Source organism: Eretmochelys imbricata, chromosome 17 (genome assembly GCF_965152235.1).
Source record: "Eretmochelys imbricata isolate rEreImb1 chromosome 17, rEreImb1.hap1, whole genome shotgun sequence".
NCBI lineage: Eukaryota > Metazoa > Chordata > Testudines > Cheloniidae > Eretmochelys > Eretmochelys imbricata.
This window is the reverse complement of record NC_135588.1, coordinates 19,380,997-19,404,725: the sequence shown is the minus strand read 5'-3', so window position 1 is coordinate 19,404,725 and position 23,729 is coordinate 19,380,997. Positions and strand designations below refer to the sequence as shown.

Here is a 23,729-nt window from a genome sequence, read left to right as displayed (position 1 = left end):
GAAGGACTCAAATTCAACCCTTAAAAACACGGGAAGATAATGTTTGTGTTTCTGTGTATTTACATATATATTGGTAAAGGTCAATAATATAATCAAACAGTCCCTGTATCCTGTTAATTCAGAGATCAAGTGAACTGTAAACACAGGAAACCACTGTATTCATCTCTCTGAAGCGTATAGCAAATCATCCACAAATGGTGGAAAACCAGGCAATTGTGTTAATCTGTGTGAATAATCACCAGGTGATGCTCAGGAAATGAGGGCCTATTGTTCACTGAGGGATTCCAACCTGTCAAAGGCGGCCTGAATTGTATAAAAGATGTTTGGGTCCCAATCCTTTTTATCTCAGATCTGCTTAAGCTTCATCAGGGGAAGTCTAAAGTTGCAAGATTGAGATCCCAGTTAAACTGGAACATCCTGAATAAGATATTGGACACTGGACTATGACCTATGGACTAAATTCTAAAAACTCTTTGCAACTACAAAGCTCCCCATATAGGCTATGAACCTGAACCTCAAGAATTGAACCCATGTCTGTCTGTATAGTGATCTTTTAGCCATACTCTTTTCTTTTAATAAATTTTAGTTTAGTTAAGAATTGGCTGTAAGCGTGTATTTGAGTAAGATCTGGAATATTCATTAACCTGGGAGGTGATGTGTCTGATCCTTTGGGATTGGTAGAACCTTTTCTTTTATAAAATGAAAAGGATTTTCAGTAATCTTCATCATTCTTGACTTGGGTATCTGGGTGAAGGCCTGAGGCTGGGTTACCTTAAGGGAACTGTGTTGGCTTCTGGGCAACCAGTGAAGCAATAAAGAAGCTCTTTTGTGGTGGCTTGGTAAATCTAAGTATTGGAATATCCACAGGCTTTGGGAATTGTCTGCCCCATTCTTTACAGTTCACCCTAATTGAGTGACCTCAGCTGGCTCCCCTAGTACCCTGGTCATAACTATCAAATCAGAATGGTTCAAACCTGCTTAGCACAGGTGCAAACAGATTACACATTATGCTCGCTGTTTTAGGGTACGTCTACAGTACGAAATTTTGAAATTATTCTATTCGAATTTTCAGAAGCACTTTTATTCATTCAGTCGTGTCCCCACTAAAGCGCGTGAATTCGGTGGAGTCTTCCACAGTACCGAGGCTAGCATCAAATGTCAGAGCAGTGCACTGTGGGTAGCTATCCCACAGTTCCCACCGCCCACTGGAATTCTGGGTTAAGCGCCCAGTGCATGATGGGGCTAAAACATTCTCGCGAGTGTTTCTGGATGTGTGTCGTCAGTCGCTCCTCCCGCCGTGAAAGCTATGGCAGACAATCGTTTCGCACCTTTTTGGCGTGCGGACATCCCACTGCTTTCAGCAGACGGTGCAGTACAGTGCACTGCTTCTCTTCTTGTACTATGAATCCACCTTGCATTTCCTCTAGTCTTTTATCTCCTCTCTCTCTTTTCCTCATCGACTGCTTCCGTTGCGAACTCTGCTCGGCCATCACAAACCGATCAGCACAGCTTCTGCCACCAACTCTGCTCTCCCGCTCTTGCCCCACTACCGAGCTTCTCCATGTTGTCTGTTCTGGGCTCCCGCCTCTGTGAAAGCTACAGAAGACAACCATTTTCCACCTTTTTTCGGCTACTGTAAACTGAACAGCACCTCTTCCGCTGCCACTCTGCTTTCCTACCTTTCGTGCCCTTTTTCCAGGATTACCCGTGCAGGTGCCATAGCGCGGCAAGCATGGAGCCCGCTCAGATCTCCATTGCGGTTTTGACCATTGTAAATACCTCACGCGTTATCCAGCAGTATGTGCAGTACCTGCACAACCAGGCAAGGAAGGGATGACAGCGCGATTACAATAGTGATGAGGACAGGGACACAGACGTTCCTTGAAGCACTGCATGTGGCGATTGGGAGATCATGGTGGCGTTGGGCCAGGTTCATGCCGTGGAATGTTGATTCTGGGCCCGGGAAACAAGCACAGACTGGTGAGACCACATAGCATTGCAGATATGGGATGATTCCCAGTGGCTGCGAAACTTTCGTATGCGTAGGGCTACTTTCATGGAACTTTGAGACTTGCTGTCCCCTGCCCTGAAGCGCAAAAAGACACCAAAATGAGAGCAGCCCTCACAGTTGAGAAGTGAGTGGCCATAGTCCTGTGGAAGCTTGTAACGCCCGACAGCTACTGGTCAGTCTGGAATCACTTTGGAGTGGGCAAATCTACTGTGGGGGCTGCTGTGCTGCAAGTAGCCAATGCAATCACTGAGCTGCTGCTATCCAGGGTAGCGACTCTGGGAAATGTGCAGACCACTGGGGATGGCTTTAATGTGCTGGGGTTCCCTAACTGCGGCGGGGCAATAGACAGAACGCATATCCCTATCTTGGCCCCGGAACACCAGGGCAGCCAGTACGTAAACTGCAAGGGGTACTTTTCCATGGTGCTGCAAGCACTGGTGGATCACAAGGGACGTTTCACCGACAAACGTGGGATGGCCAGGAAAGGTGCATGATGCTCTCATCTTCAGGAACTCTGGTCTGTTTGAACAGCTGCAGGAAAGGACTTACTTCCTAGACCAGAAATGCCTATAGTTAACCTTGGGGACCCAGCCTACTCCTTAATGCCGTGGTTCATGAAGCCGTACACAGGCACCCTGGACAGTAGTAAGGAGCAGTTCAACTATAAGCTGAGCAAGTGCAGAATGGTGGTAGAATGTGCTTTTGAACGTTTGAAAGCACGCTGGCGCAGTTTACTGGTTTGGTTAGATCTCAGCACAACTAATATTCTAACTGTAATTGCTGCCTCTTTTGTGCTCCACAATATCTGTGAAAGTAAGGGGGAGACATTTATGGTGGGGTGGGAGGTTGAGGCAACTCGCCTGGCAGCCAGTTTCACACAGCCAGACAACAGGGCGATTAGAAGAGTGCAGCAGGGTGCGCTGTGCATCAGAGAAGCTCTGAAAGCCAGTTTGATGACTGGCCAGGGTATGGTGTGACAGTTGTGTTTGTTTCTCTTGAAGTTACCCGCCCCCCCCATATATATATATATATATATATAAATAAAAAAGGAAATAAAGTCACATTTGTTAAAAAAAATTCTTTATTATTTGTTTCACAACACATTGAGAGAAATCAGAAGGTAGACTGGGGAAGGGGGGTGCTGGGGAAGGGAAGGACAAGTCCAGAAACCAAACCAAAATTTCGGATATGCCAGCTTTCTGCTGCTTGTGCAATCCTCTGGGGGTTGAGTGTGTGGGTCCTCATAGTCTCCCCCCCAACCCCATGTTCTTGGGCGTCTGGGTAAGGAGGCTATGGAACTTGGGGAGGAGGGAGGGCAGTTATACAGGGGCTGCAGCAGCAGTCTGTGGTCTTGCTGCCTTTCCCGCATTAGATCCACCATACAGCGGAGTATGTCAGTTTGCTCCCCCATGAGCTTGACCATAGCATCCTGCCTGCTCTCATCATGTGCGTCCCTCCTCTCTTTGTGTTCATTTAACGCTTCACGGGACTCCACAATTGTTTGCCTCCATGCATTCAGCTGGGCCCTATCAGTGAGGGAGGACTGCATGAACTAGGCGAACATGTCGTCCCGAGTTCATTTTTTTCACCTTCTAATATGGACCAGCCTGTGGGACGGAGTAGATAGGGGCCATGTTGAAACACTTGCACCTGCGGGAGGAGAAAAAGTGGGTAGTATTTTAAAAGATACATTTGGGAGAATAAAGGGGACACTTTCTCAGTGAAACAGGCAATTCATAGTACACAGCACATGTTTCTTCTGTACAAGGTTGCATTTTGCTTCTTATACTGAAGTGCCTGCCACTTCGGTGAGAGTAAGCCATCACACGCAGCCAGGCAACAGAATTCAGCTTGCAGGCAGCCATGGCAAGCCCTAGAGGCCCGCGGGGTTCTGCTTCTTCCGCATTCATTTCAATGCTTTCAAACTGCCAGGCCCCCTTTCCCATAGCAAGCAATGCCTGGTGGGTTTGCCATATAAAAGGAGGGCCTGCAGGTTCTCTGGGATGATCACTTCACACAACACCACCACCCCCCACACACCTCCCCCCCCATGTGGCTCTGAGCTGGGATGAGCCCTTTAAACTAAACGTGAACAGCCCAGCACGGCTGGGGTTCCCCGCACGCCTCCAATCAGGGTCTCACTCACCAGAAGTGCCTTCAGCAGGGTCATGGTCCGGGAGCCCGCATTGGGAGTGGGGGGGAAGCTATTGAGTCCAGCATTAAGAATTAGTTCCTGGCTGGGGGGGGAAACGGATTCCCCGCTTGCCACCTGTGCACTGTCCTCTTCATCCTCCAATAACTCATCCTCCTCACTCCATGCAACTCCCCCCTTGCAGGTGTCCACGGACAGTGGTGGCGTCACCCCCCATAATTGCATGCAGCTCACGGTAGAAGCGGCATATACGGACCTGTGACCCAGAGTGCCCGTTTGCCTCCCTGGCTTTTTGTAGCATTTGCCTGAGCTCCTTGATTTTTGTACAACACTGTTCTGTGTCCCTGGAGTAGCCTCTTTCCATCATGGCTCTGGAAACTTTAGCATACGTATTTGCGTTTCTTTTTTTGGAACGTAGTTCTGCCATAACAGATTCATCTCCCCCAACATTAAATGAGATCCAGTACTTCCCATTTGGACCATGCTGGAGCTAGTCTGGGAATCCAGGACTGTGGGGTCTCGTTATGGTGGACTCTGCATGGTCGCCTGTGATGGTGGACTACGCTGATGGTGACCAAACAGGAAATGAAATTGAGAAGTTCCTGGGGCTTTTACTGCCTACCTGGCTAGTGCATCAGAGCTGAGAGTGTTGTCCAGAGCGGTCACAAGGGAGCACTCTGGGATAGAGCCGGAGGCCAATAACATCAAATTGTGTCCACAGTACCTGTAACCCGGAACTGCGATCTCGATTTTAGCACTACTCCACTTGCCGAGGTGGAGTACAGAAATCAGATTAAAGAGCCCTTTAAATCGAAAAATTGGTTTGGTCATGTGGACGGAATCAGTTTTATTTCAAATTAACTTGGCTAATTCCAAAATAACTGTGTACTGTAGACCAGGCCTTAGAAATGCTTAAGTGGAATTCATTTACTCTTGAAGTCAATCCTCTGATATCTGATCTACGCCCACTACTTGGCACAGGTTTGTAGAGATCCCAAGGTTTACACTCTTCCAATGGCCATTTTATCAGCACCAACGTATGGAGAGTCTTGCATAACCATTCTTCCGGATATCATGCCCGTGTTCATTTAGCTCTGCATTTTTTCCTGCAGGTTAGCCTTATTTTACACGAAGAGAGGAATAGATGAACCCTTGCTTCTGAGTGGGATCTCTCTCATGTTTCTGTACTGCTTAAAAGAGTGGGTCTGGACAACTGAGGATCCCCTTTGGTCCCTTGTTCAAATCAAGTTACCTGTGACCAAGTTCATCAATTCAGACCAATGACACTAAGTTCTCAGTATATAATGCCACAGTCCTCCTTAAGTTACATACATGAAGAGCTCTGTGCAGCTCAAAAGCTTGTATTGGACCAACTTCTGTTGGTGAAAGACAACGTATTACCTCACCCACCTTGTCTCTCTGTAATACAGTACATCTAAGGCAACAGACTTTGGTTAAACACTGAGCTAGCATGCACTTAAGAATCCAGATGCACAACACCAGGACCATGCATGCCACATTTTGTCACCTTCGGTATCATGGGTTGCTTGTGTGCATTTTATTTTTTGCAGCGAAAGATGTAGTTTGAAACTTGGAGAAAGTTCACCCTGTGCACTTAGTTTAGTGAGGTAGTTAATTTAACCTGCATAGCATCCAACATTTTCTGGTGTTTACACTAAGTTTGTCTGTTTAAATTGGTCATAAAAAGGAACTTCATTTAGAGATAAGCAAAAAGTGTTACAGTACTTTAGATTGACATTTTATTGTAATAGGCAAATAAGAATTGAGTTTTATCTTGTAGACTTGTGCTGCAGATGTGTAGATACTTTCAAACTCTAATATTACAGTGGCATAAATGCTGTGAACAGATGTTGCCAGAATTTACTTGGTCTGCATTTTTAGTTTTAACTATTAATTCTGGAGTTGATCCTTCTGGCTTAAACAAAAAGCCAAGTTAGCTAAACCTTCACTGATGTAGCCACTTGACTGCATCCTCAACTTTTTTTTTTTTTTTTTTTTTTAACTCCAAAAAGGTCTTTCCTCAAAGATTTGATGCTCTCTGCTAGTCACCAACATGACAGAGCCCTTGAAAAACGAGATGAAAACATGGCTCTACTAAAGTCCATTGCAAAACTCATTGTCTTCCACAGGGTGAAATCCTGGCTCCACCAAAGTCAATAGGAGTTTTGCCATTTGCCATTAATTTTAGTGGAGCCAGGGTTTCACCCATTGGATCAGATTCCAGCTGACACAGACAAAGCAACGACTTCAGCAGCTTGTATTACTTTACTTCAACTTAGAATCTGGCCCTGAATTTTCAGCCGCAGCTGACATTTAAGCGTTAGCCCATTCTAGTGGTACAGTCGACTTAAAGTAGTTTCCATGCCCATGTCAAACATGCAGCACTATTGTAGCTGTCCCAAAATTACCCATCAACTACAGACAGTTCAAGAAAGCACTTCCAGATACTCCAGAACCACTACTGTCCAAATGGTGAAGCATCTGCCAGTGAGACCGATCCCTAACCTAGTAGTCTAGAGGCTTGCTATCGCCTACTAAAAGCCAAATCAAAGAAATACCTCCATGCGAAATGGCTGGGTGGCAGGTGCTTTGGTGAAATTCAGCCACGATACACAACTGGAGAGGATGCAAACAGGAATACCATGAAGGCAAGATAAATTAATGTGGGGCTACAGGCAAGTAGAGACTTTTTGTACTATTAAAGTTCTGCATTCAAAATAAATAGCTGAAAACATTTGAGGGAGGAGAGAACATAACACAGGTTTATGTTTTTGGGGGTTTCTTAACTGGTTTATTTTTAGCAATTTCAAGTTTTATGTAGATGTTCAAAAAATGAGGGTTTTCGAGACTGAGTTCAAACAGCACTGCATTAAAGCATACTAGGGAACCATTAGTGTGCAGGAGTCGGTCTACGCAGACCAATACATACACGTGTTAGCGTGCTTTAGACATCACATCCCAGTCCACATTACTGCGCCATGTAGACAAGCCCCTTAAACATTTCTGGTGTTTATTTGATAAATACCAATTTCATTTTTTATATCATGGCGTTCTATTGGTTAAAACTAAAATCAGAAGTCCTAAACATAACCCACGAGGCACCCACATTAAAGCAATTATACGTACTTCATGTCTCCTCAACACGACTTTTTCTTGTAGCCAGGCGCTGTAGCTGCCATTCTTAAGTGACCCAGAATGAAAAATTGTACAACCACCACACTATTGATAAATACTTTGGTTTAATACTTGAAATCTCTCTATGTAGTGAGAGGACATGGAAACAAACTTGCTTTTGGTAAACAACTAGCTGAGCACATTTACGGATCCAGACTAAGTGTGGCATAACACCCGGAAATTTAACCCCATCCCTGCTGCGCTGTCTCTGCCTCCTCACTCTGGCAATTTTCTTCTGTATCTCTGCAGCTGCCTCTGCCATCAGCTGTTCCACAGAGGAGTTTCTCTTTAGCCACGCTGCCAACACCATGCCTTCAGCTGCATGAGGTCACTGTCCTATTCCCAGCCTTGAAGCAGTCTTGCATCACTTGTGACAGCAGGTTGTAGCTTTACCCAATAGAGAGTTGAGAGAATTAACTGCACATACAAGCTGTGTGTTCTCAGTGTTCAGAAGTCAAGAGTTGGGCTCTCTGGTTAATGAGACCTTGTGAGTTTCAATTCATATGAGACAGTTTTAATATACAGTGAACTAAGCCTCAGAAGGATTAACAGCTGAATAGCTGAAAGTTAGCAGGGATTTTTTTTTTTTAAATGACAGTCATTTTATTCATTTTTTCTGAATCCTTCAGATTAGTCTCAGGATTGGATGCTTTGCTGTTCGCACGAAACATCCTAGTATGTACTGGCAACTGTATCAAAAATATCTATTGATCCTCACTCAGAAAAAGAGCTCAGGGAATCTTAGAAGTACCCCATTAAGCATCCATATTTGTAGTCATCAGGGCATAGGCCCTAACACTACAGCTACTAAAAGGCAACGCTTCCACCTACACTAGGGCAACTCCACCATACCATCCAGTAAAAGGCAGTGGGTACTTAAGCGTTATGGGAGGTTGCAAAGACAAGTGAAACATCAAGAACTGCACAGTCCACATTTTTAAAAGCCTGAAGGAGCCACAGAACGTTGAAAAACCAACTTACTTTCTGCCTCAACTCCACCCCAACGCAGACTTCCCATTCAAGCACTTCAGTGATGACATCAGATCAGTACAAGTACATGCAATGACTCGTTATGCAGCTGTGGGGCAATAACCCTGAAGACACTCAGTGAAATCCCTACTTGTGTATAGTTATCCAGTTTCCCCCAAAAGAAACCTTTTTACCTTTAAGGCTTTTTACGAACGTCAACCAGCAGTTTAGAGACTGCCACACTAAGACCACTCTTGTTGCTTCTAAACAATAACTCAGTATAAATGTGTAAGAAGTCATTTGATACAATTAATTTTGCATACCATTGGGTACACTTACCATCCAGGAAGGGAATGCAGAAACAACGAGGGAGGTGAATGCTAATTAGTGTAACAATTAGTTTTGGACTGGAAAGAAGTTAAGAGACTGAATTTCTTCAGCAAGAATAAGCCAGTGTGTTGTGGGGAAGGCACTCCTTGATAAACAGTTCCTTGCATATTCACTTTTCAGCTGGTTTGTGTCCCAAATGCAAATTTATGAAATTCATCCATCCCATGCTCTGGGCATTCTTCAGTGTTCCGAGCATGGAGAGGGGGTCATGCATATGCTCTTCCCCAGGCTTTAACACATAGCATTCAATATTAACAGCAGCAAAGTGGAAGCGGCATGTGCGCGCAGACAGGAAGGGGGTGGAGTGGACCAGAGATTCTGCAGTAGTGTTCTTCAGGCCACCCAACTCTCCCTTAAACAAGGACCGAAAATTTTATTTAAGCAAGACTTAGAAAATCCCATTTAAGGGGTCCGCTCAGAACCCTGGCTCATCCAAACAAGCCAATGTTTTTAAAAAAGTAAATGGATTCTTTTTGGATACTGAGTAGCCACCGAGGACAGTTCTTGGAGACAAAGGTGACCAGCTTCCAACTCTTTCAAGACAAAAGAGGGAAAAGGGTGTCCATTTAAACATTAAAAACTGAATGCTAAGATTCTGGCAAAGGAGAATGGCCAAAGCCTGGTGACCACAGAACAGATGACCTAAAGGTCCACACCAATCACCATGTTAAGATGGACTCTGGAAAGATGTGACAGCCACAATCAGGTTTGAAACACCCTGAAACCATAACAAGAGCAGAGGTAAAGCAGAAATGCCATTCTTAATTTCAATTGTCTTTAAGCATCACGTCAAATTATGCATTACACACAGGAGTTTGTCCCCTCTAATATTAACAAGTCTTACAATGGGTTCCTTCCCTTTTTGGAAAGATGGCCACCAGCTGAAAGCAATGTACCTAAGTTACAGAGACCCTGGCTGCCAGAGATGCAAGAAACCTTGGCTCACCAGAATCAAGCAAGAGATTAATCACTTAGTCAACAACCTCACATGAGTTTAAAGGGGTTTTGTTTGGAATCTCTAACAAAATATTTTATGTTAGGTTTCCAAGCCACTATCTGGTATGAAAGCTTTCACAACCTTCTCGCCTTCTTGGGGGGGGGAGAAGAGGGAGTCAGAGAGAGAGAATCTAAGTGGCAAAGGAAATACCATTTCATATGGACTGGAATGAAATACTTGGAACAACATTAAGTTCCAAAGAACAGGGGACGTCAAGTTCATGTGAGCCAGCAAAGTATGGTATAATTGCTGAACCCTTGTTACTTTCTGAAAGCATCATGGGTACACTAACTACTCAAAATGTCAAACCAAGAAACTCAAGCATGCTCAGGCTAACACCACAATACTTTTTTTTTTTTTAAATAGTGTTCACTTAATAACCATGGAAATTTAGTATGTCAGCTGCTCTTCCATGACAAGTCACCGGGACCAGATGGCATTCATCCAAAGTTCTGAAAGAACTCAAATGTGAAATTGCAGAACTATGGTTTGTAACCTGTCCTTTAAATCAGCTACTGTACCCAATGACTGGAAGATAACTAATGTAATGTCAATATTTAAGAAGGGCTCTAGAGGTGATCCTGGCAATTACAGACCGGTATGTCTAACGTCATTAGACAAATTAGTTGAGCATTAGGGCAAATTAGTTGAGATAATAGTAAAGAATAAAATTGTCAGACACATAGAAGAACGAACTGTTGCACAAAAGTCAATATGGGTTTCTGAAAAGGGAGATCGTGTCTTACTAATCTATTAGAGTTCTTTGAGGGGGGTCAAACAAACATGTGGACAAGGTGGATCCAGTGGACATAGTGGACATAGTGTACTTAGATTTCCAGAAAGCCTTTGACAAGGTCCCTCACCAAAGGCTCTAATGTAAATTAAGTTGTCATGGGATAAGAGGGAAGATCCTTTCATGGACTGAGAACTGGTTAAAAGACAGGGAACAAAGGGCAGGAATAAATGGTAAATTTTCAGAATGGAGAGTGGTGTTCCCCAAGGGTCAGTCCTAGGACCAATCCTATTCAACTTATTCATAAATGATCTGGAGAAAGGGGTAAACAGTGAGGTGGCAAAGTTTGCAGATGATACTAAACTGCTCAAGATAGTTAAGACCAAAGCAGACTGTGAAGAACTTCAAAAAGATCTCACAAAACTAAGTGATTGGGCAACAAAATGGCTAATGAAATGTAATGTGGATAAATGTAAAGTAATGCACATTGGAAAAAATAACCCCAACTATACATACAACATGATGGGGGCTAATTTAGCTACAACTAATCAGGAGAAAGATCTTGGCGTCATCGTGGATAGTTCTCTGAAGACATCCACGCAGTGGGCAGCGGCAGTCAAAAAAGCAAACGGGATGTTAGGAATCATTAAAAAAGGGATAGAGAATAAGACCGAGAATATCTTATTGCCTTTATATAAATCCATGGTACGCCCACATCTTGAATACTGCGTACAGATGTGGTCCCCTCATCTCAAAAAAAGATATACTGGCATTAGAAAAGGTTCAGAAAAGGGCAACTAAAATGACTAGGGGTTTGGAATGGGTCCCATATGAGGAGAGATTAAAAAGGCTAGACTTTTCAGTTTGGAAAAGAGGAGACTAAGGGGGGGATAGGATAGAGGTCTATAAAATCATGAGTGATGTGGAGAAAGTGAATAAGGACAAGTTATTTACTTGTTCCCATAAGAACTAGGGGCCACCAAATGAAATTAATGGGCAGCAGGTTTAAAACAAATAAAAGGAAGTTGTTCTTCACTCAGCACACAGTCAACCTGTGGAACTCCTTGCCTGAGGAGGTTGTGAAGGCTAGGACTAGAACAGGGTTTAAAAGAGAACTGGATACATTCATGGAGGTTAAGTCCATTAATGACTATTAGGCAGGATGGGTAAGGAATGGTGTCCCAACCTCTGTTTGTCAGAGGGTGGAGATGGATGGCAGGAGAGAGATCACTAGATCATTATCTGTTAGGTTCACTCCCTCTGGGGCACCTGGCATTGGCCGCTGTCGGTAGACAGGATACTGGGCTGGATGGACCTTTAGTCTGACCCAAGTATGGCCGTTCTTATGACCCATTCAGAGGTGAACTATATCTAAGGCTGGTTATTATGGCACATGGGAAAAAGTCTGACTAGTATTACCATACTAATCAGTTTTTAGTGACAGAGGAAGAATCATGGCACATTTTAATTAGTATGAAGCTGCTTGTAAAAAGAACTGAACATGCTTAAAGTAGTATAAATTAAGAACCCTTATAGTCCACTGCACTGGCTACAGCGAGCCTGATTTGTCAATACTCAGAGTCTTGCTCAGCTGGCCTTCTTCTGAAGGGATCTGCATATAGAAGAGGGTAGCTTTCTTTGTTATGAACTCATGACCACGACCAATAGCCTTACTTAGGATGACATGACAGCCCATGGAGCCTTGTTCCACCTGCTGATGCCCAACAGTTGTACACATGCCTTTAACTGTTAACCCCTGACACTTACTAAAGTCAAAGACTAGAAATCAAGAGCACCCGCACATGACAGGAAGCTAACAGATACTTCCTCTTATTCTTTTGTAGGTTCTCAGTGTGAAAATCTGAGTACTTTACACTTGAGAATATTACCTGTTCTACCCAAACCCCAAGTAAACTCAACAAGGAATGCTGCCTGATTTACATAAACAGAGAATCATTAAGATACCAAGTTTAAAAACTAATTGACAGTTTTAGTCGTTTCCCCATAGTCTTTATGGAAGTATATTCCTTGAAGACAGAACAAAAGATCCATGGCAGTGATGAGGTATCTCACTATATCAGACCTTGATTTAAGAACCACAAAAGAAAATCAGAATACTAGCTTTTGGCTACCAATATCCACTGGGTTTATGATCAAACTGCAGAAAGTTCTAATTTGTTTGAAATTTTGCACTGCATTTTCTCAGATACTGGTTTACATTCATTGCCGCGAACTCCTTCCTGTGCCTGTTCACCCTCTAAAGTCATTTTATTGCCTTGAGAGAATTCGTTTGTGCTTTATGAAGCACATCAAGTCCTTGGATAAACATCAAGTCTTGAAAACCTTTTGTCCATAGCAAGTAACAGACCTCCAGGCCATGAGTTGGAGAGCAGCAGCAACTTGAAACAAGCATGATCTTGGTCAGTTTCACTGCTTCCCAACAAAACAGCCCTGAAGTTGAGCCACCTAATTCATTTCACTCTACTGCTCCTTGTCACTTCAAGAAAAAGATCTCAGTAAGAGGAGTCTCTCCGCTTCTCTATCCAGTGCGCCAAATAGCAGAAGAATGGATTTTTTACTGATGCTGAGGAAATACATTGTGAGAATTACAAGTGACTAAACAAAAGACTCCCTCAATATTGCTATTTTTTTTCAAAAATGTTGTTAGACTGCATTAACAGCAGTGGTGAAACTGACCAGGATTGAACCATTTTCACTCTTCCACATCTAGGAAAGCTTTGAGTGGCAGTAGAGAGAAGGGATCTGAAGATATCCAAAAATGCATGGGTAGGGAGGAAGAGACATGAAAGTCCAGGTAAAGGAGTATTCTGAAGAGAAGCAAAGCAGAAAGACAAAGAAGGCTGTAAGATTCCCCCTAGTGTGACCTAGTATGAAAAATGCAAATGTTTGTTTATTATTGTCATTGTACGCAACGTCTAGTGGGGAGATGTGATTAAATGTTAAATTCTGGGACCCAATGTGCCAGACAAGAATGAACATTTGAGTGGGTTTCCCAGAACATACTTGGGAGGAGGTAAATGCAAATTCCCACCTTCAGACCCAACCTTTTGAAGCTATGCTTGAGGAGAAATCCATTGTGTACGGATTACATGTTCCCAGGGATCCAAGATTGAAGGCCCAAACTGTATAAAGGAAAGACTGATTCATGATGGGTTTCTGTTCTGAGCAAAAGGTGTTATGAACTTGTAACAAGAGGAAAATCCTCTATGTGGGGTTGAAGGATTGACTCCTGTGGGACAATCTCTGGTAAGATTAGCATGCATGCAGGTTCTTTATTGTTTTACTATGTTTTCTCTGTAATGCTTTCACCTAAAGAATAAACACGCTTGCTTAGAAAGAGCTGTGTGGTACCTTATAGCTATGGGCAATTATGCTGTTTATAGCCTCTGAGGTGAAAGCAAAGCCGGTCTGCTTACATGGTCTGACTTGCTGGGGTACTCGCAGTGCAGGAAGGCAACTGTGCAGCATGAAAAACCCTCAGCCAGCTCCAAGAGACGGGTCTTCGCCAAAGAGGCAACAACTGGGAAGACAGAAGCCTAAGAGAAGGATTCCTAGTCCCAGCAGCTGAGCCCAAGATAAACTGGATGCTTTCCCTTATCCCGCCTGACACCACCTAGGCCCTACCACAAGCAGGGTCTACAAACATGCTAGCAACATAAGGAGCAGCTTTCCTGCACTTAGAGTGGTGTACATTAGGTCCCTCAGCAGGGTACTGGACGTTAACCTCAATGCCTCCCCCTTCAACTTTGATAACTTCTCTTGTAGGCATCATCCACAGTGCCTGTTTTGTGGCTAGTGAAACCAGGTTGGCCAAAAGCCAAGGGGCAAAATGGAGTCCTCAGTTTAAGCCAGATAAGACAAACCAACAGCAGCAAAGGTGTCAAATAATGCATGTTTCAAGATAGCATGAAGACTCAATAAGATGTGCTTTAGTGGTCCATTGGCAGGGAGTTTTCAGTTTAACGGTCTGTGTGGAAGTAGGGTGTTAAGGTTGCATAAGGAATTCTGTGATCAATTTAAATTGCTGTTTCTATAACTGTTTGTAGGACTGAGTGTTTGATAGTACATTTTTCCTTGATTTGCATTTAGCAACCTCTGTTATAACTTCGCTGTTCTGGAATATGCACCAATGTGCCACCAGTATGCCAGTCAAGACTACGGCAAGGACAAAAAGGGTCTGATGGGTAGGGAAGGGAGAGCAGCATCCAGCTGACCTGTGACAGGCTCTAAGGAAAATGAGCCAACTCAGATCCACCTATGGATAGTTAATTGCCTAACCAGCTGGGCAGCGAATCATAGAACATCACAGTTGGAAGGGACCTCAGGAGGTCATCTAGTCCAACCCCCTGCTCAAAGCAGGACCGATCCCCAATTTTTGCCCCAGATCCCTAAATGGCCCCCTCAACTCACAACCCTGGGTTTAGTAGGCCAATGCTCAAACCACTGAGCTATCCCCTTATGAGAACTCAGTCTAGCCCCAGAGCAGAGAGGTTCCTCCTCAGGGGAGCTAGTCAGGAAACTACTCACCACGGTGTCTCCCTGGAGAACAGAGCAACAGGTCCAGAGAGAAGGTGCTCCCAAGACAAGGGACCAAAGCAGTCCAGGAGAATGAAGTGGGTGTGGAACCCCGAGGAGCTACTAGGGAGTTGCTCAGCAAAACACACTGGTAGGGGAAGACTGGCATGTGGCTGAATGCCTAGCAGAAACCCAAGCTCCAGGCAGGGAATCCAGCCTAAGAGTGATCAAGGTTGGTGCACTGTCATTGGAGTAACTGAGTAAAGCTTTTGGTTGTTGTGTTGTCATTTTCCATTAAGTAAGATGACCTTCTAAAGAGAGCACTTTAATACTGGAAAGCCTGCTTGGACTTGTTTATACCCAGATGAAAGAAAACAGAGGAAGGGTTCACCTGCGGCCTGCACCTGACTGCGGGGGGTACATTGGGGTGACCTCCACATCTTTACAGGGTCCATACACCAAGAAGTGATTTTATATGCATGTCATGGTGAAGCTTGTTGCAGTGACCTGCAAGAGTCTCCAGTTCTTGTAAACCAGCCATCCTTAACTGGCAGGGTGATTTGATGCAGCAAGTCCCAAGAGTAATGCTACGCTCACCTTGACAGAGCCTCCTCACTCTTGCACCCAGTCACCACCAACAGCGCCTGACTACCTGCGGAGTCTCCTTTATCTAAGGCAACATTGTCTACATCTAGCCCTGCCTTGCTATGCTGCAATGTTATTCAGGTTCAAAATCTATGAACTCTATCATAACCACTTATTGTTTTATAACATTACTGTTAGCTGAGCTACTTGTACTGAAGTGCTGCTGAGTATGGCAGCCAGGTACAGTCTTCAAAGGCAAACCCAGTGTGTTTCTTCCGTCTTGCAAATAAATCTGTAGGTTTTCCCAAGATGTACATGTTAAATAACTAAAGTCAGGGGAGTTCTGCTGGGAGGTAAACAAGTGTAGAAGACTCCAGGCTTTGGTTGCTGAAGATGATGGCCAGTTTAAGATCTTGTATTTTTATGTAGAGAGATTTCCTGCCCCCATTTTATTTATGCAGTGGTGTGTGGTTACCTGTTCTGTGAAATAAGCTGTTAGTACACCTGGAAAAGGATTTGAACATGGGCAAAAATCAAAGTGTCAACTAGCCACACAGTACCCAGCTTTGAACAAAGTACTTAAGGCAGACAAGCAACAGAGTAGCTATGTTTGCTGAGGCAAACATCTTGGTAGACCCTAGGACTCCAAAGCTAAAAGTCTGTCTCTACCTGAGCTATGAGCCAGGCTTTCAAGCAGACTTGTAACACAACCACATCATCTGTGGACTAGGCACAGAGAAGATCACTACTAACCCATGGGTTGTATTTACCTATTTTAATGTTATAAAAATATAGACTAACCCTCAAGAACCCCATGCACTGCTACAGACTAGGGACCAAACGGCTCGGCAGCAGTTCTGCGGAAAAGGACCTAGGGGTTACAGTGGACAAGAAGCTGGATATGAGTCAACAGCGTGCCCTTGTTGCCAAGAAGGCCAATGGCATTTTGGGATGTATACATAGGGGCATTGCCAGCAGATCGAGGGACGTGATCGTTCCCCTCTGTTCAACATTGGTGAGGCCTCATCTGGAGTACTGTGTCCAGTTTTGGGCCCCACACTACAAGAAGAATGTGGAAAAATTGGAAAACTTCCAGCGGAGGGCAACAAAAGTGATTAGGGGACTGGAACACATGACTTATGAGGAGAGGCTGAGGGAACTGGGATCGTTTAGTCTGTGGAAGAGAAGAATGAGGGGGGGATTTGATAGCTGCTTTCAACTACCTGAAAGGGGGTTCCAAAGAGGATGGATCTAGACTGTTCTCAGTGGTAGCTGATGACAGAACAAGGAGTAATGGTCTCAAGTTGCAGTGGGGAAGGTTTAGGTTGGATATTAGGAAAAACTTTTTCACTAGGAGGGTGGTGAAACACTGGAATGCGTTACCTAGGGAGGTGGTGGAATCTCCTTCCTTTGAGGTTTTTAAGCTCAGGCTTGACAAAGCCCTGGCTGGGATGATTTAGTTGGGAATTGGTCCTGCTTTGAGCAGGGGATTGGACTAGATGACCTCCTGAGGTCCCTTCCAACCCTGATATTCTATGATTCAATGACAGTAGGATGGTCTGTGGCTCTATTGGGCTACCTTGCTTCTTTTTGTAGGTCTTTGCTACATTAAAGCAAACAAATACTTCATTAGTTGGGTTGTAGAGTTTGAGTGTTGCCCCACCTGTTTTTTCCATATTACAACTTATTCCAACTGTCTGAGCAATACCAAGTACCACCTACATGAGTGTTATTGCCTACGACTTGAGGGAATTACATGATAACCAATTAGCAGATCATGTCTAGATATAGAATTTTTTTTTCATGTCAGTCTACCATCAGTATTACGAATGTAAGTGCACAAAAAACAGGAAGTGAAAGAGGCTATAATTACGGCATAGCTTTCCACACGCAGATTCCACCAACATGTCTCTCAATTCCTGCAGCTGCATAAAATAGGTCGCCAAACATTCAGAAAGTGATTTTTCTTCATTTTTAGCTAGTTCAGTAAAATTATGCTCCATGCAGTTCAGGCTGCTGCCCAATTTGCCATAGCATCCAATACTGGAGTTTCATAAAGACTTAGGTAGCTCTGCCATAGCATTTAGGGTCAGTGTACCATGACCCCTTTCGTAGCTGCACTGAAATCATGCAAGGCAACAGCAGGAAAAGATGGGACCAGAAATTCAAAGGGGTTCAGAGAAAAAAAAAGACAGCTGCATAGAAGTGAAGCCTTCAGAGAAACTTATAATTCGCAGGGAGTGGGTTGCTGGCATATCAGGCTCAGAAGCTCAGTGCCTTGTCAGAAGCCTAACTATTTGGAAGCTCCTTCTTAGGGCTCATAGCAACCTCACTGAGTTATGATGCATGCCTGCTGAAAGACCCCTTCTTGTGGCAGACAGGAACCAAGATGGCCAATACCTGTATCATCTCAGCAAAAAGAGCCACAAGAGGATTTTTGCATCTGCAGAATTCAGAGAACTTCAACTATGGTCTATAGTAACATTAGTTCACTCACCGGTGAGCTATCCACAATGAATGCTGTGGATACCTTGTGTATAAAAAAAGATCAATGGTATTCACAAAATCCTAACAAACTAGTACACGTTAACAGACGCTAAGGTTACAGGGAAGAGTTGTAATACACAGAACTTTAACTATGCCCCTTGTGCCTATGCAAACAGCTTTGGCTCTTTCACATTTAAGACTTTAGCTACACAACCATAATGGTCTAGATTTCTCTAGAAGTCATATTAAGACTACTTGCTGTCTGCTATACTGTAACCTTGATTCTGCCCCTGGTGCCTATGCATTATAACCTTACTGCTTCAGTATACACCAGTAGATGCTACTCAGATACCACGAACAGTTCCTATTTCACCTCGTGTTTTATCCTCTAAACCCACTTCCCCTCTGAATTCCCTACTTCTCATTGTGCTTCCCTCCAAGGTGTGGCTAAAATCACCTCCTGCATTCTTTCACTTCCCTTGAGTTTGGTGAAGCCAAAAAGATTTAAAAATTAGTCACCCTCGCAGTCCAGGTTCTGCACAGCTCCATTCCAGAGCACATATTGGCTCTAGGTTTCTCCTTCCCCATGCCTACCAATTTACTCCTGCCTAGTCATTCCACACTTAGTATGTTTTTTCCATGTTGACCCTTAAGACTGGAACAGCCTCTATGATATTAGTCAACCACTCTTCCACATCCCTTTCTAGTATTTTTTTTTCTTCCGTGAGGCCTTCCGATAAGCCAAACACTTGTTGCACAATTAAAATTTGAGCTCTTCAGGACCAATGAGAAACTTGGAAATTATTCACTCAAGCTGAGTACAGCAGGTACATAGGTACAAACCTCTCCCCAAGAACAATTTGTACTTCATGTTTACTGATGTCCTACCCACACACTGTGGTCTACTAGTGTTATGTTCTTGATCCAGCAGCAATTGTAAGCTCCAAGCAGCAGTAATCTCTAGTATTTATCTATTTGTATAATGCTGCATGTACAGTTATAGTACTATAGATTACTACTAGACTATCACACTATAGCCTAATACTATTATGTAATACAGACATTTAGATACCTGGAATCAAGTAACCAGGGAGTCACCAGCGAACAAGAGACATTTGCTGAAAACTTTTAAAGCCATCCCTAAATCCATTCTTTCTGTCAACTTGTCTGTGTGGTTTTAGACACAGCTTAATGATTTCCTGTAACAATAATATTTTGGACACCTGCTTTAAGAGAAACATTCACATAGGGTTTATTAGTTTCCCCAAACTTTCCATCCCCTGAAAAGTCTATTGCTGGATTTGTTAATTTAGTAAGTGAAGACAAATAAATTTCTCTTAATGTAACAAATATGAAGGTGATTCAGTATTAAAATGGCATAACTGAATTTCCTGGGAGATTAAAAATGTTATCGGAGACAAGAAGTGACTGAAGCTAGACAGAACCAGGGAGATAGTTTGGACTGCTCTTATTACATGCTGCATAAATGCAGTCCCTATAAAAATTTTGCTCACAGAACACTGAAGAATACAAAGATCACAATCCTGAAGCCTTAAAATGCTTCCAAACACTGTCCTTCAAAAGCGAGTTTCTTACAGATAGTCAGTGTTCACTGAAAGACACTCCCGTCTGGCAGGACAGGTGGAATGATCAGGCTGAAAACTGTAGTATAGATGTACCCACCAAAAAGCAGACAATTCCTCAAGCATCACATGACTTGGATGGTTGGAAGGACTCCACCTCAGAAAAGCCTGCAAAGGCGTCACCACTCCATTACACCTAATGGGTATTGATCGATCCATCATGGCATAAGCAGCTGTACAACAGTAAGCTTTAAGGTAAGTTAGGTTAGCCTCCTAGAGGCCCAATTCAGACAAAAAAAGCTCATTCCACTTAAGGCACTGACAGGGTTCCTAAGTGCCCATACTGATGATCTGTTCCAAGTCTTAGTAGCCTACTCAGGGAGAACAACCAACCTTATCTAGCTGGCTTTTTAGAAATCAAGCTATAAATTGACATTATGACTGAATAGTTAGAAGAATACAGAGACTACTCCAAAGAGAGACTGATCAAGAGCCTTATATGAATACAGTTTTATCCTGATCCTCCATGGCAAATGCAACACAGTATACTCCATTTTACTGGGACATCTCAATAAGCCTAATGAGCTCAAAGACTAAATAGTATTACTAACCTGCTTAAACAGAATCACTAATAAGTTCTGTTTGCATATGCCCTAAGTGCATCAATGGGTTCAATGGTTTTAGCAAGTTAAAAATCCTGCTTTTAATAAAGATGGTTCCTACTAGAAAGTCAAGTGTTGAAACACTGAATAATAAGATGACTGCATTTTCATTCAGTACATTTTTTCTATTTTAAGTCTTTTCAGAAGGCTTCAAGAGTACAGAAGAACTCTACTGTATCAAACTGATTCTGAACCCCTTAATAGAATGACTGCATTTAAGAACTCCCAAAAGGATGTGTTGGGCTCATTTAAATAGGTAACTGGAAGCTGCATCACATACAATCAGTCATTAAGTTACTGATGACCATTCAAAAATTGAATTGTCATTTTAAAAAGGCAATTATACTTCAAGTATCTGTTGTTCACTCTTAGCTATTGCTCTCTACTTAAAGAGTTTCCGCTAACAGAAGAGCCACTGTAAATATTTAACGTCTTATCATAAAACTGCTTTGTACAACAGGAAGCAAATATGAAATTTTGATGTAATAAAGCTCGTTATTTGCCTGTCAGGAAGTGATAGGCACCAACTGTGGAAGGACAACTGAAAAAGACCTAATAGTAGTTTTCTGCAGGGAATATCAATCCAGTTGGATCACTGTACTATTACATTTCAGCATTACCTTGAATATATGCAATTTGCATCCTCTTTGCTACCACCTGGGTGCATTGCAGCTTCTTTCACTGAGAAAGATCAATATGTGTTGCTACGGAAATGAGCGTGAGGTCACAAGCCTCCTGCACAACTGGAGTTGGGGGATGGGATGGGACAAATACCAGGCATAACTAAATGTGACATCCACTGATGGAATTGAGCTCAAATTTAAGCAGTACTTTACAAGTATTGTAAGAACAAAGCTCCTCTTTTTGTTTGCTGAAGTAAGAGGCTTTAGCACAAACAGTCCCTAGTGTGAATCAGTTTCTAATGGCTGAACTGCATCAACTGGAGATGCAGCATTATCCCAAATTGCTGTTTCAGTGATGGTCAATAAAAGATTCACCCTCTCCTTGATTAAATGAGAATTTTTCTTTTAAATCTAGAACTGGTGTACGTGTGCTAGTCAATTTTTTGCAGGAATGGAAATATTGCAATAAGGCTACTCCTTGTTATGTCCTCAGCCATATTACACTCCGCTTTGCAATAGTAATAGATACATTACCCATATAAAATAAGGTTTAATACTTGCACTCATAGCAAGCAGCTGCCCTGAACTGATAACTGAAGCCATCAGTACAGACACAGAACTGTATAAAATTCATATCGCAGTAGAGAGGAACATCAGATATTAGAATCCCTGAGTACTGTCAAGCTATTATCTTATTCTGATTTTTCCATATTTCATTTGATACATCTCCTCCTTTCCCATTCTCAGTCAGGTTTTGACAACTCTGTCTATTGAAAAATTGAAGACTATTGACAAAATGGTGCAATATAGGCACAGAGAGCTGCATCCTAGACAGACTGCGACATTCCAAGATCAGCATTCACTTTTCTTCAGCAAGGGAGGACACCCCAGCTTCTCTTAAAGGCTCAGACCTGACTAACAAGGCAAATATAAAGAACAGTTTTCCCCTTTAAAGCAACCCCTCCCTCCCTCCACCCAGTCTAGCCTCTCTGCAATATGACAAATGCAGAATCTTCTGGAATGACTTGATACTACCTCCCACGATTGCTTTGTTTGCAAGATCAGATCAGAGTGATTTCTTACTTATTGATTTCCAAATGATGTCTGCATTTATTAATAAGGGACATTAAGTATCACAAATCAGATCAGTCTGATAAATGCAGTCTCTTTATTTTAAGAGTGTAAAACGAAAATAAGGCTAAATCCATAAATCTTGAAACAAATGTAATAAAAATAAACTTAAACTTAGATCATTGAAGAGATAGGTATACGCTCTTCCCAAATACAGGACAATACAGGACAGAAGACATGAAAAAGGGATGCATTAGAGAAACTGAGAGATGTTTAACAGCTACAGGGAAAGCCATGCATAAAAGTCCCTCAGTGTGATTATTTATAAATTACACACACAATCGTGAATTCCCCTGAGCAGCACCGCGACCTCTAAGAAAGCAATTTAAATGGAGCAGTGAGATCGGGTGCTAGAGACAACGTACACGTCAATCTCTAAGATGAGGTTTTTATAGGTAGGATCCAAAGATCTCAGGTTCCAGAAGAAGGCTCCCTGAGACCTGCCAGGAGAAGCAGGGTAAGGGAGGTGGCAGGGGATGGAGGTGGATGTGTGTAGTGGGGGGGGGGGGGGCCCGCAGACGAGCTGAGTTAATGGGAAAAGCTGGCAGGGAGCGGCACCGCCCAGACACAAGGCAGGGCGAGAAAGGGGAAAAAGCGACCCGCGCCGGCACAGCTCCCGGGCTCCTCGGACCCCGCTGGGGAAGCCACAGCCCTCCGACCCGCCCTCCGCACCCCCACGGGACGGAATAGCTTCGCCATCAGCCACCCACCCAGGAGCAAGGCGTGGAGGTTTCCCTCTCCGAGGCATGCCCCCCGCTGCCCCACGACACCCCCAGCCCCGCAGACCAAACCCCGAAAACAGGGAGGGAGGGCGGGCGGGCAAGCGACCCCCCCCCGGCCCGGGAAGGGGTAAAAGGACCCTCGGGGGGCAGCCCCGCCCAGAAAGGGGGGTGGGTAGAAGGGAAGAGCAAAGGGGGGCACAAGCCTGGCAGGCCACTTGTGGGGGGGAGAACCCCGTTAGCGGGGACCCCCCCAAAGCACGACCCACGCTCAGCCCTCGGGGCAGCCCCCGGCGCCAGGCTCGGGGGCGCCCCGCCCGGGGAGGGGGGGGACACCGCAGCCCCAGGGGGAAGGCGGGGGCGGCCCCGCACCCAGGGGTGCGCGCCCCGCGGGGGGAGGGGAGGCAGGACTCACGTTCTTCATGGCGGCCGCCATGTCATCGTAGCGCTCGGCTTGCTCGGCCAGCCGGGCTTTCTGCACCAGCTGCTCGCGGTCCACCATCTTCCCGGCCGGGCGGGCGGGCGGGGCTGGGCTCGCGGGCGGGCGGCGCGGCGGGAGAGGCGGCGGCGGGGCAGCTCCGGCTGAGGCGGCTCAGGCTCCGGCGGCGGCGGCGGCTGCACACCCGGCTGCTGTGCGCGCGCCGCCCGCGACCAGGACAACCCCGCTGCGGCCACGCCCCCTGCACGCGCGCCTCGCTCCGGCGCCGCCCCCCCGCCCCGGCCTCTCCCGCGCTGGGCATTGTGGGGGTTGTAGTTCTCTCCCCGCCCCCGCCTTCGCGGGCCTCAGCCTGAGCCTGCAGCGCAAGACGCCATTTCCCAGCGCACCCCGCTCAGGGGCGCATTGGAGGAGTGGGAGGGCCCCCCCCCCAAACGCTCACAGTCTTTCTCCTCACAGTGGCACCCCCAGGCTGTGGGGCTCGGCGGCGGGGCCCGAGCGCTGACTCACCGGCTGCAGC

The 23,729-nt window shown here is 44.6% G+C and overlaps 1 protein-coding gene across 1 annotated transcript in view; it reads right to left on the bottom strand.

Annotated features, from left to right (window-relative positions):
• Nucleotides 1-23,340, bottom strand: part of YWHAG (tyrosine 3-monooxygenase/tryptophan 5-monooxygenase activation protein gamma) — a 41,658-nt gene extending 18,318 nt beyond the window's left edge. The window contains exon 1 of the mRNA XM_077836320.1: nt 23,189-23,340. Coding sequence (XP_077692446.1) covers nt 23,189-23,275 — 87 coding nt within the window. The 5' untranslated portion in view covers nt 23,276-23,340. The remainder of the gene's footprint in view (nt 1-23,188) is intronic.
• Between the last annotated feature and the right edge of the window lie 389 nt (nt 23,341-23,729).